Here is a 19070-nt window from a genome sequence, read left to right as displayed (position 1 = left end):
ATCAATAAGGTAAATTTACGTAAGTTAAAAGATTTACCAAAAGTTAATGCTTTTAAGCATATAAAAGTATATAGCAATTTTTTATATTTGAAAGGACAGCTTTACCAGTTTTTGAAGATGCAACATCAGCCATTAGCAAAATGCAAATCAAAACCACAATGAGATACCACCTGAGAGTCACTAGAATAACTGTAATTAAAAATTGCCAAATGCTGCCAAGGGTATAGAGAACTTAGAATCTTAGTACGCTGCTGGGAATGTAAAATGGTGCAGCCACTGTGGAAAACTGGTGGTTCCTCAGAGAGTTAAACATAGAACTACCAAATGACCTTATGTAAGAGAATTGAAAACAGAGACTTAAAAAGATATTTGAATGCCAATGTTCATTGCAGCATTATTCACAATAGTCAAAAGGTCTAAGCAACCCAAATACCATCAGCTGATGAATGGATAAACAAAACGTGGTATATACATACAATACAGTATTATTCAGCCTTTAAAAGGAATAAAGTTCTGATACATGCTACAAATGGATATACCCTAAAGACATCATATTGAATAAAGTAAGTCAAACACAAGGGGACAGATGTATAAATCCACTTACATGAAACAGCTGGAATATATATATATACTCACAGACACAGAAAGTAGAGTACAGATTATCAAGGGTGGGAGAAAGAAGGAAATGGTCAGTTATGAATAATGGACACACGGTTTCTGTTTGGGGAGAAGGGAAAGTTCTGGCAATGGATGGTAGTAAGGGTAGCACAACATTGTGAATATGATTAATCCCACTGAATGCTGAATGCTTGGGAGTTCGGGAAAGTTAATGTTGTATATATTTTACCACAATTTTATAAAAAGAGAGACTAAGAGGGAATAACAATTAAATCCAACACATGATCCTGGACTAGATCTGGTAATGGAGGAGAAAATATCCAAAAAGAAATTATTGGGACATGAAAAAATTAAAATATAGACCATAAGCTTTATATCAATGTTAAATTTCCTGAACTTCATGACTTTACTTAACGTGATTACATAAGTGAATATCCTTATTCTTAGGAAATGTACATGGAAATATTAAGTGGTTTAGAAACAAGATGATACAACCTACTCTAAAATGTTTAGAAAACAGACAGATAGATGGACAGACAGACGGATAAACAGAATGACAAAGCAAATGTGGCAAAATGATAGTTGGTGGATCTGGGTATCTGGGGACAGGGAAAAGGAATCTTAGAGTTCTTTGTATAGGTTCTGTGTTATTTTTGCAATTGTCCTTTAAGTTTGAATTGGTCTTTTGACAAACTGGTTTTCACCAAATTGATGTTTCTGGTTAGAAAAGGAAAAAGAAAAGCAAATTCAGAAAGTAATAATTAAGAACACTAAAGTAAGGGTACCTGTCAAATGGAACCAAGGGCTACTATAAAATTACAAGACCTGTCTCCCCAAAGCTCACGTATATTTTATGCAAAGTTCATGTACATTTTACTCCTTAAAACCTAAGAAAATATATTTAGTATTTCAATTAAAAAACAGGCTATCTCATTCTAAATTTTATATAATTCTCCATGATACAAAATTTGGAGCTGAAATATATGTTTGTAGTAATTATTTCTCAAACTTTTTTCCTCTGTCTTCACTGTTATCTTTTATATTTTATCAGTTTTTAAAAATGTAAGGACAAAAAACTTCCAATATTTTGACTGAAAAGAAAAGTTCTAAATACTACTCAATACATTGTAATGGAGATTTAGTATTTTTCTATTATATTAATGATTTAGTCTTTTCTATGTTTTATTACTTTGGATATACTGAATCATGGAATTTTAAGTTTAGTTCCAGCTTTGCTATAAATGGCAATCTTAAGTATCTATATTTTTCTGGATCTTAACTTTTCAACTGTAAAACTGGACCACTAGAACTTTAAAATATATATGCATTTTATTTATTTATTTAAACTACAGACTGAATTATACTTAAACTATTAAATTATACTTACACTATTCTTGACAAACAGCTGTCAAGAAAATGACATGGATCTTAAAAATATTTTAATTTAATAAACATTGATTAAACAATGACTTCTACCCATTAAGTGACTAATAAGGTCAGTTTCATCAATTAGAAGAGCATGGAGCCAACAAGGACCAGTAGTGTCCCTGGGAGCTTTTCCTGTTCCATGGCCACAAAAGCCTGTCCTTAGCCTTTGGCAGCTGTATTACGCTACTGCTTTAGGGCTAGGGAATGAGGGGGTACAACTGAGAAAGAGTGAGTATAACAGGGAAAAGCAGGACAAACAACTGGAGAAAAACATGTAAGTATGTAGACACCCTAAATAACAGGCTGCTAATCAATACCATACATGGTAGGGGTAGCAAAGGAGTTAAGTTTTAGTGCCATTGTGGTTGGGGCATAGAGACCATCAGAAAACTAAAAATGAGAAAGTGGTAAACCAGGGCAATATGCCTCTTCCACCTGCCCACCCAAGTAAGTGGCCAGATGAAGACTAAGAAAAGCTTTTGGAAGCACTTTTGGAAAAGTTCTAGATTCCTGTTTTACTAGATGATGGATTACAATACCAATTCTGCATCTAAAGGATCACTTACAAAAAAAGTAATACTACGATTACTTAAGATAATAAAGATACAAATTTGTTTGGGTTATACAGCTTCTATGAAGAAAAAAATAATTTGGATTTTAAATTCATTTAATACTTAACGAGGCTCTAAAAGCATTTAGGTCTATTAATCTAGTGAAAAACATATTTCTTACATTTAGAATATAATTTGTATTATAGAGAACAAAATGTATATACAGTGACTGTAATTGGGATTTTCACTTTTGTGTGCTAGTAAAAGGAATTCACTTTTGGTGCTCTAGGCAAGGTATGGGAAAGAGAAGGCAGGCAATTTTCTCCAAATTAAGTGATATTCAAATTGCGCCAGGACGTTTAAGTAAACCTGCTTTCTTTCCAAGTAAAGAGAAAAATTATGTATTACCACATTACAACAATCTCATTATACAGCCAAATTTTCAGATAAAATATATTAATAAGAAAACAGCAAAGCAAGAAATGGATACAAAGCTTATTTTTTCCCTTAATATTATAAATTACCAAAACCTTTATATTTCCATGGTAAAAAGCATAACTATCAAACTGGGACATGAAATAAATGTACACATTTCAATGGATGATTATCAAACAGACATTAGACCAGATGTTTGTTGGGATGAAAACAGAGATAAATTCAAGAAAACATTTACACATTTATTTGACATTAAAAATAAAGGTCCTGGTGCTACTACTTACCAATAAATTTCTGACATTTAAAACATTCTTCTAACCATTCTGGAGTTATTATGTGCTTTACTACAGAAATTGCTGTCAGGAACTTTACGGTGCGCGTCACTTTGCTGGCAATGAGATGTGTGCATTTCTGTGCAGACTCGGCTACCTCACCACCAAGAATATAGAGTTTCTAAAAGTTACAAACACAGGTCAGAAATGAAAAAGTTAAAAATCTGTAGAGACGCATACTAACAGAATGAAATACAGATGAATAGTTACCTGAAGATTTATGGATATAATTCTCATCCATGGAAAACAGTATGACAGACACAACAAAACAAAAATCACAAAACTTTAGGAAAAAAGTAAAACTGTGAATATAAAATTTAAATGTCTAGTCAATTCTACATGAATCAAGATTAAAATTCCCCATGAAATATGAATAACATACCTATATGAATAACTAAAATAACCTATGGATGATACAGCTCATTTGATGGTAAAGAGCAAATATGCCCGGAGGTGATAGTAAAAACTGATATTAATGAGGGATGTTAACAAATTATCTCTATTTTTAAAAAAATGATGGTATAGAAATTGACTGAAAACATGAACATATTTTTAAAAATGATCTAATAACAATACTCATATTTTAAAGGGAAATATATTAAATTGTACTAAGTTTATAATAGTAGCAATTATAATTGGGTTTTTCCTTTAAAATATATGATATCCAATGTGATAGTGATCCTACACTCTTGACAACCAATTATATATATTAATACTCTCAATAAACTCCACCCCCCCAAAAAATGACAAAATTCCACCATCCCTTAGGCTGTTATTTCAAAAGCTGTATTTAAAATTTTCTTCCTATTATTATCTAAACACATAAACCAACCACTCTTTGGCCTAACCCCACCCAAAAAAAAACCAACCTGCCGTTTCAACTCCAGAACAAAGAGGAACAATCATTCCTTTAGATTAGATGTCTTTATTAAAATGACATTTGAAATCTGTGCATCAAAGGACATTGTCAAGAAAGAGAAAAGAAAACCAAGAGAATGGAAGAAAATAGTTGGAAACCATATATCTGATAAAGGTTTCATATTCACAATATATAAAGAAGGACTATAAACAACCCAATTAAAAAATGGGCAAAGTACTTGAGTAGACATTTCTTCAAAGAAGATATGCAAACAGCCAAAAAGCACATGAAAAGATAATATAACGTTATTAACCATTAGGGAAATGCAAATCAAGACCATGATATACAACTTCACAGCCACTAGAATGGTTGTAATTTTAAAAATCAGAAAATAAGTGCTGTGAGGATGTGGAGAAATTGGAACCTTAGTACAGTGTTGGTGGGAATATAAAATGGTGCAGCTGCTGTGGAAAGTCTGGTGGTTCCTGAAAAAGTTAAACATAGAACTCCCATAGAACTACCATCTGACCCAACAATTCTGCTTCTAGGTAATGGATAAACTCAAAAGAAAACAGGGACCCAAAAAGATATGTGTACACTAATGCTCAAAGCAGTAATATTCATAATAGCCATAGGAGAAAGCAACCCAGTTTTCATTAACAGATAAATGGATTAAAAAAAATGTGGTTTATTTGTAAAATGGAGTATTATACAGCCATAAAAAGGAATGAAGTCCTGATATAAACAACATCATGGAATAACCTTGAAGACATCATGTTGAGTGAATTAAGCCAGACACAAAGGACAAATATTATATGGTCTCACTTACAAGAGATACCTAGAATACACAAATTCAGAAAGACAGAAAGCAGATTACAGATCACCAGAAGCCAGGGGAGAGGAAGTTGGGGAGTTATTGTTTAACAGGCACAAAGATTCATTCTGGGGTGATGAAAACGTTTTGGTGATCTTTTCCACTTTAATTTTTATTCTTATCATTTTTGTGTGTGTGGTAATGAAAATGTCAAAAATTAATTTTAGTGATGAATGCACAACTATATAATGGTACTGTAAACAACTGAATGTACACTTTTTTTGTATGACTGCATGGTATGTGAATATATCTCAATAAAAATGAATTGAAAAAAAAAAAAAAGATTACCTGAATTCAATTCCCAAATCCACCACCTAATTAGTTGTGTGATCTAAGAGAATTTACTTAACTGCCTTATATCTGGTTATCAGGTAATCATCTGTTGTATAGCTACAGGGGTATATTGTTACTGTGAAGATTAAATGAGTTATATATAAAGTACTTCACACAATAACTGGCTTATCATAAAGGTTCAGAATGCTTACTATTCCAATTATTAACCTGTTTAGAAATCTGAAGATATACGTGAAAAGAGTAAGAATGCATAAAGGTAGTATGGTGGCTTGGAGCTACATACCCCAGAAAAACATGTTCTTAAACGCAATCCATTCCAGCGGGTGTGAACCCATCTTAAGTAGGACCTTTTGATGAGGTTACTTCAGTTAAGGTGCGGCCCAATTCAATCAGGATGGGTCTTAATCCTATTACTGGATTTCTTCAAAAGTGGAATGAAATTCAGATAGAGAGAAAGCCACAGTGAGGCAGGCTAGAATAGGGCACTCTGGGCAGGCCAGGGCATCAGTCAGTTCAAATGGAGGGTCAGCATCAAGCCATAGTCAAGATAGCCAGATGGAGATCAAGGAGGCGTAGAGCAAAAGGGGAATCAAACCCTACTTCTCAGAACCAGCTGAGACAGACAGGCAGAGGGAGAAAGGAGGGGCTGGGTGGAAGGAGAACCAGACCCCAGTTCTCAGAATCAGCTGAGATAGTCATGTGGAGGGAGAAAGAGGGTTTAAGCCAGGGTGGGGGGAGCATGGGAATTTCCACCCCCAACCCTGTCCTAAAGCATAGCAACAGGCTAACATATAAAACCTGGACACAGCTCAACCAGGTGCTTCCCCTCTCTTGGGGCCCAACTGTGCTGACCTCTCAAGCCTGCCTTCCTTCTCACCAACCTGTGCTATTTCCCTGTATGTGCCAGCTTTTCAAATAAACTTTACTGCTTGCTACTTGAAAACAAACAAACAAAAAAAAAACATTTTGGTAATGGATGGTGGTGATGATATACAATAATATTTAATGTAATTATTTTCACTGAATTGTACAGATGAAAGTGGGTAGAATGGGGAAAAAATAACATTTGAGTAGTCTTGCAAATGTTTACATGATTATAAAAGCAGTGCTATTTATATTTAAGAAGACTACTCATCTGAATCATATTTTTCTACAAGAAAGCAAGTATCTAAGTAGGAAATAACTGTATAGTACAAGTCACTAACAACTAAATTACTACTTATTACCATAAATACTACTACAAACACTATAAAATAATACTACAGAAAGATACTCCAGATTAAATGTTAGTTTAATAAACTGCTAGCCCAAAGCAAAAAGAGAAAGGGAACATTGCTAAAATTCTTATATAAAGTAGAATAAAATTTCACCTTAATATACTGTTGAACTTGGACAGGCTCAAATCCAGTGAAAAGAACAAAAGGGGTCAATTCTGGTGTTAACTTTTTCGTGGGAGGTGGTATATCTTCAATCCTATAAAATAAATAGAGTGATTTATTATTTACTAAAAATGAACATTTTCTTTGGAAAACAAGAGAAGAGTTGAATAGCTTTAACATTCTTTAATAGCTATAAGTGTGTGTTTTTTTTCCTTAAGGGAAAAAATATGAATTGCCTGTCCTATGTGTATGATTTAACAACATTTATACACAGTCACCCCCAGAAAAGACAGAAAATCTGAAACCTCTAAGGGAAGCATCCAATCAAATAACTTTGTTCAAATCAATATTCTCCTCCTCATCAATTCCCTCCCTCCCAATTAAATTTTTTAAAAATTGGTTTTAAAAAGAAGGGAAGTTATAATTGTGCCTAAGAGCCTCCTCCCGAATGCCTCTTTGTTGCTCAGATGTGGCCCTCTCTCTCTACCTAAGCAAACTTGAAAGGTGAAATCATTGCCCTCCCCGCTACATGGGATCAGACACCCAGGGGAGTGAATCTCCCTGGCAACGTGGAATATGACTCCCGGGGAGGAATGTAGACCTGGCATCGTGGGACGGAGAACATCTTCTTGACCAAAAGGGGGATGTGAAAGGAAATGAAATAAGCTTCAGTGGCAGAGAGATTCCAAAATGAGCCGAGAGGTCACTCTGGTGGGCACTCTTACGCACACTTTAGACAAACCTTTTTAGGTTCTAAAGAATTTGGGTAGCTGGTGGTGGATACCTGAAACTATCAAACTACAACCCAGAACCCATGAATCTCGAAGACAGTTGTATAAAAATGTAGCTTATGAGGGGTGACAATGGGATTGGAAAGCCATAAGGACCACACTCCCCTTTGTCTAGTTTATGGATGGATGAGTAGAAAAATAGGAGAAGGAAACAAACAGACAAAGGTACCCAGTGTTCTTTTTTACTTCAATTGCTCTTTTTCACTCTAATTATTATTCTTGTTATTTTTGTGTGTGTGCTAATGAAGGTGTCAGGGATTGATTTAGGTGATGAATGTACAACTATGTAATGGTACTGTAAACAATTGAAAGTACGATTTGTTTTGTATGACTGCGTGGTATGTGAATATATCTCAATAAAATGAAGATAAAAAAAAAAAGATATGCATGCATACATACATACTTACCTCAAGCTAAACTCAATGTGTATCATGTATAAGGGTGCCTACACATAATTCCAAAAGAGTCAGAGATCCTCTTTTCTACCACAGTTAATACTGTTTTGTTCCTCCTCATTAAAAACTGGCAAACTCAAAGAAGCAAACCTAAGTGGATTAAACATCTGAGGATGTTCTTTCAGCACATCTAAGGGGGGTTTTAAAGAGTACCATGCAGAAACCTAGGGTTCTATAAGGTGTCTCAGAGCCTGGGGTTCTAGATCTCCCACCCTCATTTTCAATCACATCAGCTTATGTTTTACATATCGGGGGTTCTGGGTAAGATTTTGCTTAAAGAAAAGGATTCAAAAAAGAAAAATTTTTTTTTTTAAGAAATAAAGAAAAAATATACTGGCCTATATAATTATCCATCATTTATCTCCAGCAATAAAATGAGAAATAGTCACAATAAATTTGTCAAGCAAAAAATCAAATTCTTTGAAATCCTAATTACAGTGAAAACTTTTCCCAATTGCTGTCAATTTTCTAAAACAGACCTGTAAAAACAACCAACCATAAAAAAATAAGCTGATTATTCATACCTGGCTCTTTTGGAAGAAGGCTGGATATTAGTAACTTCATTCTGTTTCAGTTTGGGAGGTAATCTTACACCCTGTAATTAAAATATTATTGTTTACTTTAAAATCCATAATCTCCCAAGTAACAGTGCAGCTTCCAAAAGATTTAGGTGTCCAAAAAATCAAACTAATCATTTACAAGAATCAAACTCCACCAAAACAAAACTAGTATTTGCCTAAAAAGGTAACTTGAATAAGGCAAGCCAGGATTAGAAGTTAATTATTCCATAGAGGACCTCGGTATCGTTTTTTATTTTTCTTCTTCATTCACCAAATCCTATCAGTTCTTTAAAATATCTTCTTCCTTTCCTTTCCTCACTTCATGTTACATTATGTAGAGACCTCAGCCTTTAACTTTACAAGACAGTTTGTATTTCAAATCTCTTGTTTTGTGTTCCAATATAGAATTTGGAAAACATAACGATTGCAATTAAGTTCCCCTAAAAAAAGAAGACCGTTCTTAAAACAGAAATTTAACCTATCAGGTGGCACAAAAGATATTACATGACCATTTAAATTGATAGTGCTACTAAGAACAAAATAAGGTATAGAAACCCATGTCCTTTGTCTCAGGAGAAGAATCTACAGTCCCTAGAAACAAGCTTGAATTCCTGACCTTGGAGCAGAAAGCCATGCCAAGCGAAAGAAAGAGAGATGGAAGACAGCTCTCCCTTTTGGGATCTCCACCACAGTCAACCTCTCAATTCTGCTCCTTAATCTTATTCACCTCCTCTTTAAATTGAAAACTTAGAGGCTCTTTAAAAAAGATATTTTATTTTTGCATGTTTTTACTATTTAAAACAACCACCTCTCAATCTTAATTTACTTAAACTACCACTTACATTTTCTAACCATATCTAGAACACCAAAATAAATACAAGCTTACCTACATAAAATATTTAAAATCTATTAGCCCTTTGAAATCTATTGGAGAATCACGCTTTACAATAATTTGAGAGAAGGTTCACATTTTTTCTTTCTAACACCTTTATGATAAAACAATGAAACCCTCTACTTCAGGTAGACTGGGCTCTTTCACATCACGACAACAAGACTTTTCCAGTTCTGATTCTTTTTTGAGAAATCTGAACCATCACATTTAGATCTCCAAATAACTATTTAGGGGTAATAATGACAGAAAAACACACGGTGGGATATACAAATAAGGTAAGCTGGCCTCCTAGTCTCTTCGATTTTCACCTTTTAATTACTGATACAAAGCCACAGAGGAAATCAACATCTGGAGGCCTTGGGTTTGAGAGCAGACAAACTCTGGTGACCACGCTTGCAACTTGATCTTAAAGTCAGCCACCACAAAAATTTTTTCATCCAAATGAAGTGGGAGAGTATTTGCTTTTGCTGATGTATCAAAGCTGGTCATGTTTTACTAAAATCATAACACTAATTTATGCTAGGAAAAAATACATATGACCACAGTAGCATTAAGGAAACAAGATACCATCCCACAGGCTGCCTGAAAGACTCTAGATGATTATCAGTAGTTTCTAGATTAGACTTGGAAAATGAGTAAAGAAGTCAGTCAATAATCAGAAGACAGGCTTAGTATTACTTGGTAATCCTGACAAGAACCTTCTCCTCACTTGTTTAAAGTGAGTACAAACCCTAAAATTACCTCTTTATATGACAGAGATGTTATGAAAAATCAATGAACACATAAACATGAAAGTCCACTTTTTTTAAAAAATACAAGTCAATATATATGATAACACATATGTAAACCTAAAACCTTTAAATTACACTACTACCATGCAAACAGTAAAAATATTCTCACAATGCTGGCATGCAGTTAAATGTTGCCAACTAACAGCAGAAAAATTATAAGTGAAAAATTATTGAAATGGCCTGTCTATAAATTAACAAATACTAAAGAGTAAAAACAGTTGCTCAGAAAAAACAATGTTCTACTAATCATATGGGACAAATGAGAATGTAGACAGCCCCTCACTTAAAAGATGGCCCTTATTTATTAGTTTTATAACTAAAAACCAACGGTATTCAGACTTCCAGAATAGACTATCCTGAAAAGTAGATGAGAGACCACAATCAATGTGATGTGATACCAAACCTAGGAATACTAGGAATGCATGTCCTCTTTATTAAAGTGAGATATAAGACGCCTTTAGTTCTAATCTGTGGCCTAAAATGGGTAATAGGCCCCCTAAAGCAATCTTTTCCTAATGACTGTTCTTGAAGTTCTTATCTCTTTAACCCTACGGAAAACATAAAGTAGCCTTATGATTTTATTCTGTTCTGCTATTCTTTAAGCACTCATACAGCTCTTTGATGCTCCCCAGAGAATGTAATTACTAAGAGAGAAACTAGATAGGGGCTTAAAAAAAAACTTCCAACTTCCCCTGAACAATCCTCCTCACATGTTTATATACATATGAACACCTAACAATAATAACATCAACAATTAAGATTAAAAAACACTTAGTAAACATCTTGTGGCAGGACGATATAGCCTTCATTTATCATGCTGACAAACTACTAATAGAATTTTAAATTTACAAATACAACATTCCTACTGCATATTTATAATATAGTAATATCCAAAGTAAGGTTATTAACTCGACATACCATCAATAACTCTGCTGACACTTTTAATGGAACTCTCCAAGCATCTAAAGAGAGAAATATGTTATTTTTACAATGCCATATTGCTTAAAAAAAAGGAAAGCCTTTTTGTAAAAGCCTTTTCTGGGGCTGGTAACAAACAGGTGACTAAGCTGACAACATTTAATAGAGATAAAGGTAAGTACTATACTTAAAAAAAAATTTTTTTTCCAGTACAAGATGAGGAATAGTAAACTGTCCCTGCAAAAGCTCTTGAATTTAGTTTACTGCACATTATCTATTTAAAGTAACATTAAGAACAACAACAAGCAAACAAAGCAAATGATTAGCCCAAATCAACAGTACTCATCATCCCACTGTGTGCTGCCTGGTTAGACCATTTCTAGAAAACTGTGTCTAGTTCTGGGTATCAGTTTGGCCTCTAACAAACAAGTTATGACTAGAGGCAGCTAACATGAAAGGACAGGCAAAGGAACCACATCAAATAAGGGATGGTTGAAAGGACCAGCATGTTTACTCTTGTGGGATAGAGCAGACATGACGATCATGTTTAAATACTTAAAGCTGGATATCTATGAAAGGACTAGTAGTCTTTCTAATAATTTCAGAGTTGAAGTAAGACCAAGAGCAGATTATGGCTCAACATGAAGAAGACCTTTCTCATGATTAAAGCTATCCATCAAAGGAATGGGCTCCCTCCCTTAAAAGAAAGTTAAAGTAGAGTATGAATGATCATTTTTGAATAATGTTCAATTTAGTAAAAGCAGAATTTAAATTAAGTGTGGTAATATATATAATGGGGATATTAATCCCTCAGTTTTTAAAAATTGAAATGGGGAGCAGCAGGCATGCACACTACACCTATTTTACAAGGCATAAAGATATTCACAATACAAGAGCAATTCAATCCAAGTATTACAATGACAAAGAAGAGACATCAATTCTAGCTTGAAACAGAAGGAAAGCAGGGAAGGTTTCATAGCACAGATAGCATTTTGTAAGGATAATGGCTTGATAGAAAAGACTAAAGGGACACAAGTCTAATAAGGCTTCCAAATGTTCCTCTTATCTCTATTAAAACAAATAAAAATACCAAACCAACAAAAATTCCTGGGCAGAACAGAGAGGAAGAAAGTTTGTAAAGGAAATAAGAAATGAATTAAAAACAGATTAGAAAGCTAAGGCCAAGCTTGTTGGTTAGTATAAAGGTGGGAGAACTATTTCTAATACTTGCAGAAGAAGAAATGAAAAGGGGTCTTAATATTTCTGGTAGAAGCTTAATCAAATTTTACTTCAATATTGCTACAATGAGAATCACTCAAGAATATCTGAAAAATTTGTTTACTTAAATACAATTTTAGCATGTGAAATTCCACTTACCTAGAAGATTTAAAACTAAATGCTGAGTAGGGGCAAATGGATCCTGTAGATTGAATGCTGTATAGCGACTATACTGGATTTGCCTTAGAGCTTCAAAGTTTCCAAGAAGAATGTCACCGAGCCACTGGGCATTTACACATGGTATCCTCCACTCTTTGGCTTTTTCATACTTTAAACCAGTTGGTCTTTTATTTTTTTATTTTTGAGGAGAGAGCACATTTACTAAATGTTAGATGTTAGAGTTGTCTACTATTTGAATTTATGCTCATTTTCAAGAAAAACCAATAAAAAACATTTTTTTTTTTCCATAATAGAAACAGCAGATATATCTTAGCAAAGTTAACAGTAATCACTGGCTAGTAATTAAATGTATACTTCAAGGCTCCTACTGGATTACAAAACAAACCACAAATATAATTTCTCTTAGTCCTACTACTACCTTATCCTTTTTACCTAATTTCACTGTATTTCAGTAATTGACCGTAATTCATCTAATTTCATGAATTCAAAGTTTACTAGATATTTCTGCTAACAATACCATGACTACCATTGCTATTCTTGTAAAAGATTTTTATTTTCATCTACAAATTTTCACCACAAGGCCATGATAAGGTAAAAAATACAGAATTACTGAAATAGCCATATACTGTGCATAAATTTAAGACTAAGAAATTTACTTCAATATTTTGCTTACTCTTTACAGATGAGGACCGTGTTGCTGCGGCAAAGATAACCTGTATATTTGGCACCTGCCAAGTAAGCCATTAACTTTAGGTCATCTCTGTCACTATCAACAAATCCAGTCACGGAAATAATCTAAGGAGAAAAAGAGCGAAAAAGGTAAAACAACAACAACAACAACAAAAACCCACAACAAATTCAAACCCAAGTCTTATTTTACTTTTTAGTTATTACATACACAAACACATATATACATACATACAACACATTCATTCATTTTTTGGCATTATAGCAATCATTTGTTAATATCATTGCTAAGAATTTCAAAGCCAGAATTGTACTAAGGGAAGAGGGATAAAAACCCAAGGATAAATGACACCAAACTTTTTTTGCATTAATGTGACGTTGCTCAGATAATTTTAATTGCGTTAACTTATTAAGCATCTATTAGTTAGTTCTTCACTTGCCTTACTGATCTCAAATTTTAGAGTGTGTGAGTGGGAAGATCCACAACTATAGATTCAAACAGTTGATTCCAACAGTAGTCACTCTGGTGCAAAACACCTGACTTTATAATTTTAAATAGTGTCAAAGACATTGGAGAGTCAATCAAATATCTACTACGTGCAAGAAAAACTGATTTCTCTAGGGGAATAAAAGGAAATAAGACAAGGCATAGAACAGGCCAGACTAAGTACACACAAAAGGACTAATTCAGAAGCCAATACAAGAGACATCATCAGTGCATGATTATATGCTAAAGAAAGAGAATTAAAAAAAAAAAAAAGAATTTTCCCTTACATGTTGTGAACATGGCTTTCCTCCTGGTGGAAATGCCACTGGAAAATGAAGGGCTCGATGAGGCGGTACCATTTTCTTCTTTTTTAAGACTGCATTTAACCAATGTGCAGTGATACATCTCTTCCTTTCTCTTATTGCCTATCAATCATAAAATACAGGTTTGTTGTTTTTGGATCTTTGTTGCAAGATAAAGTATAAAGTTGTAAAATTGAATAACTACAATGCCATCTTTATTGGAAGTCCCATGTATCAGAGAATTCCATGAAGTTTAGCATTCAATTTATTAATGTAACACACTAGAACAGTGTAACAGTTAATTTTAACACAATCTGAAAAATGTTACTATCTATACATGAAGGAGAACATGGAGGAAAAGTAATCAATTTTTAACAATTTTTAAAGTAACTTTAATCACAGAATGAACTAACATTTGTCATCATCAGAATTAAAATTACCCCGTAATAACACAGAAGACCCTGCATATCACCAGTTAAAAATATATATAATTGTTCACCTAAAAGTAACCACAGGAAAAAACTCAAGTATTTCTACATTTCTAGATGAAAAGTGGATCCAGTAAAATGGCTACTCTTTAAGAGCAGTTTTGGGGAGGTCATTTATCACATACACCAATAACATCAGTTTGGCCACAAATAAGAACATCTTTAAGAAAAAAGAAGAAATACAACTTCTGGAAATAAAAGGAGGTACTATCGAGAAGACTTATACCCCAGCAGTTTTAGAGAAGCTCTGTAGGGTATTCTATTCTTCCAGGGCCTTGCTTGCAAAGTCTCAGAATAGTTAAGAAATCCTACTTCTACCCACCATTTATCAGTGTTGCTTTGATAGTCATTAGAAATCTCTACCCTTTTCTTAACATTACTCAGGAATTTCCCTTCTCCATTTCTCAAGGACATAAAGATCTGGAGTCTGCAACATTATCCTACCAAAGAATGAATGAAAACTAATAGGAAGCAACTTTCCTATTCTTAGAAGTAGAAAAAAGTCCTTTCCAAAAGCAATAATCACTAGAATCTTAAGACCATATTTTAAAATGCTATAAAATGATACTTTGTTCAGTCATAGTTTAGATTATTTTACTCACCTGTGCATACATACTACTGACTTGACTTTCACACAGAAGGTGTGTACATCTACTAGTGAATGTAGGGTCCACAGTGCCACCATGTGCTTGAATTATCTATATATACAAAGTTGTAATAAATTTTGATTACTCAGGAGAATAGAGTAGAAGTATAATTTCAAATAAGCAGCTATTAAAAAATCCACCACATATTTACAAAGGATATTTCCCCAAAGTATAAAAGATATGTAATAGGTACATTTATGGATGATTCTGCCTGGCACTATAAAATGAAAATGAATTTCAACCCTCATTTAATCTGAACTTATAGGGAGAAAGAAGAAAAATGGAGTACTTTTCTTCTAAAACAAAGTTTTTCAATCTCAGCACTATTGACATTTTGGGCCGGATTATTCTTTGTTGTGGGGGCTGCCTGTGCATCATAGGATGTTTGGAAGCATCCCTGACCTTTATCCACTAGATGCCAGTAGCACCCTAGTTCTGACAACTAAAAATGTCTGCAGACACTGCCAAATATCCCCAAGGAGCAAAAATGCCCCTGTTAAAAATTACTATTCTAAAAGTGGGGAGGGGAAGTCAAATCAGAAAGAAAAGATTATCAAAAAATTATTTTTAAAAACACTCAGTTTTTTGGGGCAGAGGAACTAATTTGCATCCTGATTTTGATGTTACATGGCACTACGCATTTTTCAAAATTCAAAAACTATACCAAAAAATAGGGGAATTTTACAGTTAAGTTAGAAAGTAAATTTTAAAAAGACCCTCCCCATAAACCAATTCTACTTCATTCGCTTTTTAAATTTAACTATTTTTATTAGTTATTCATAAACATAGTTTAATAAGGCATATGACAAAAACAGCCGTTTCCTATGCCATCCCTGTTTTCCATTTCCCAGAAACAATCACACTCAGCCCTTTAAGCGATTTCTTCTTATATTTTCTGATATATTCTAAATAACATTTTATGCAGCTATTTCTTCATTTTTCAGTTTTAGATGTTATCTCTTGCCCTCCTACTACAGAAAGAGAATTCAGCCCTTTTAAAACGACTCTTGACCCTAACACACATACAGCCACTTCCCTTGTTTCCTACCCTCACATTCCTAATTAAGTTATATCACAATTCTCGTTTAAATCAGTCTTCGGTGATTTAATACAATGTAGCTCAGCCACACAGTTTAATACAGCATAGAAGGATTAAAGTTCCCTTTTTTGTACAAACTTTTATATTTCCTGGTGTTAATAATTGCCTCATTTCCTCCTACCTGCTCCCCACATGCCTTTTTCTTAGTTTTCTATGCACCCATCACTATTTCATTCCCAAATTCTTCAGAAGTGAGTATGTGGTGGTTTAAACGTTACGTCCACAAAATTTTGATTGCCCTCCCTTTCAGAGTTGGAGCTTGCTTCCCCTAGCTTTAAGTATGGACTAGACTTAGCAACTCACTTTTACTGAATGGAATATAGTGGAAGTGACAGTGTGTGACTTCCAAGGTTAAACCATGAAAGGCACTGTGGCTTCCTCCCTGCTCCGTCTTAGACCACCTTAGATCACTCACTCTAGGGGAAGCCCATTACCATGTCTTAAAGGTCTTCAAGCAGCCCTGTGGAAGGGTCCATGTGGTGAGGAACTGACACCTCCTGCCAACAGCCACGTGTCTTCTTGGAAGGGGATCATCCTGCCCGTCAAGGCTTCAGATGACTGCAGCCCCAAGCGACATCTCGACTGCAACCTCCCTAGGAACCCTGAGTTACAACCATGCTAAGCCACTCCAAGATTTCTGTCCCATGAAGAAACTGTGAGGTCATAAATGTTTGTCGTACTATGCCACTAAGGTTGGAGTAATTTGTTATACAGCATAGTTAACTAATATAGTTTCTCTCTTCTCAAAATGTTAAAACACAACCAGTAATCTATCAGCATCGGCCCTTACTTTGTTCTCCAAATTTGGTTAATCTCTAGTCCTCTTTTCACATCTATCTGGGATTTCCCTTCACTTTCATCCCAGGACTTCCCTTTGTATCTCTCTTTCAGAGGCCCCATTTCTTGGACAACATATCTCCCTCTTTGCTGGTACAATAGCTTCCTGAGAAAGGGAGATAAAGTTATTGACCTGGGAAGTCTGAAAATACCTTTTTATTTTATGGTTCCATTTGATTGACAGGCCAGTTATATTATTCTGGGATGAAAATCGTATTTCTTCAGAATTTTGAAGAAATTGCTTGTCTTCTAGCTTCCAAGTGTTGTACTTGGGATGCCTGATATCATCCTGATACCTGGATCTTTTAACATTCTCCCCTCTATTGAGCTTTTTTTCCCCCTTCTCTACTGAGTTTTCAACATTTTCTTTTCTCTCAAGTGTTCAGAACTTTCGTGACTGCTTTAACGCTGCTCTTCTTTCATTCCCTTTCAATCTGGAGACTCATGCCCTTCTGTTGTAAGCTATTTCCTTTAAGAATGTTCTTGCCTCCATTTTCTGTGTTCCAAAACTCCTATTACTGAATTGCTGAATGTCTTGGACTAATTATCCATCTTTTTTAAAAAACAAAAACAAAAAAACTTTTCTCTATCTTTTGTCATTGACTTTTCTATTTTTAAGGACAGTTTCTAAATGTTATCTTTTAATGCTTCTATCACTTTTTTGGGTTTAATTTCTGCTGTTGTAATTGTCAAACATGCTTCTGCCCACTACCTCCCTGTCATTGCCCTAGTTCATCAAATCTTAACCGACCTACAACAATAGGCATCTGCCCAGTCTCTCTCAAATTCAACATTTTACTATTCAAAATTTGGCCACTTCACACTCTCCCTTTTCTATATGCTTTAAAGACTAGCAGGAGAAAAATCTAAATTCTATAACATAGTATATAAATAAGGTCTTCAAAGACATAGCCTCTGCCTGTCTTTATCTCATGCCTCTTCTGCCTCATATATCACTACTGAGGAGTTTACACTTTACCATTTTCTCCATCAATTTCTGCAATCACATGTCTTTGCCTATGTTCTTCCCTGTGTCTATCTGGAAAATCTTCCTCCTAACTTTTACTCCTACTTATCCTTAAAGATTCAGTTGAGAAATTGCCTCTTCAGGAGACTTTTCTTGACACACCTCATGACCCGACGGGTTAATGCTTCTTCTCAGGACTCATAATTATAGCATTATGTACCTGTCTCTATCCCACCTACCATTCTGCCACCTGTCTAGATGTCTACTTCATCTACTTGTCAACAGTTTTCTCAAAGTGTCTCTGTTTATTTGTCATGTATTTTCTAGGTTTTGTAGCATTCTGGCACATGGAAGGGGCTAAAACACCAGCTGAGTGAATGAATCCCTCCAGTTTAATCAAGAACTTATGTAAAAGTTTGGTAATGGATGGTGGTGATGATGGCACAGTATTGTAAATGTAATTAACAGCACTGAATTTTATTCTATGGTTCCATTTGATTGACAGGCTATAAGTTATATACATGTTACTAGAAAAATAAAAACAGAAACCATGGACTATATAACAAAACAGTGAGCCCTAATGTAAACCATGGACTATAGTTAATAGTACAATTATAAAAATGTTCTTTCTTCAATTGTAACAAATGTACCAATTCAATGTATTAATAATGTGTGGGGTGGGGGTGGGGGTAAAATGGTAAATCTGTATTTTATGCATGATTTTTCTAAACTCACATTTCTAATAAAAAAATTTATTACATTTTGAATGTTTATAGTGAAGCACATTCAAGATATATTTGAAGCATACTAAGGCTCAGTTTAAAAAAAATCAACTCAGTTTTGATTTGTGTGGCATTGCAAGAAAAAGTGTTCATTGTTCTTCTAAAGGCCACAGTGAAATAAATAAACAGATTAGATAGACAGACAGACAGACAGACTGACTGACTATAGTTCCACAACTGGACTAGAAGACTTTACAGT

The 19070-nt window shown here is 34.3% G+C and overlaps 1 protein-coding gene across 3 annotated transcripts in view; it reads right to left on the bottom strand.

Moving 5' to 3' along the window:
• Positions 1–19070, bottom strand: part of PAXIP1 (PAX interacting protein 1) — a 64030-nt gene that overhangs the window by 7486 nt on the left and 37474 nt on the right. For all 3 annotated transcript variants that reach the window (XM_037835746.1, XM_037835748.1, XM_037835747.1), the window contains 8 exons: positions 15142–15237; positions 14037–14174; positions 13249–13370; positions 12555–12739; positions 11178–11221; positions 8541–8611; positions 6762–6864; positions 3317–3485 (listed from right to left, as the gene is read on the bottom strand). In XM_037835746.1, coding sequence (XP_037691674.1) covers positions 3317–3485; positions 6762–6864; positions 8541–8611; positions 11178–11221; positions 12555–12739; positions 13249–13370; positions 14037–14174; positions 15142–15237 — 928 coding nt within the window. The remainder of the gene's footprint in view (positions 1–3316; positions 3486–6761; positions 6865–8540; positions 8612–11177; positions 11222–12554; positions 12740–13248; positions 13371–14036; positions 14175–15141; positions 15238–19070) is intronic.

The sequence above is a fragment of the Choloepus didactylus genome, chromosome 5 (genome assembly GCF_015220235.1).
Source record: "Choloepus didactylus isolate mChoDid1 chromosome 5, mChoDid1.pri, whole genome shotgun sequence".
NCBI lineage: Eukaryota > Metazoa > Chordata > Mammalia > Pilosa > Megalonychidae > Choloepus > Choloepus didactylus.
This window is presented reverse-complemented; position numbering and strand designations above follow the sequence as displayed.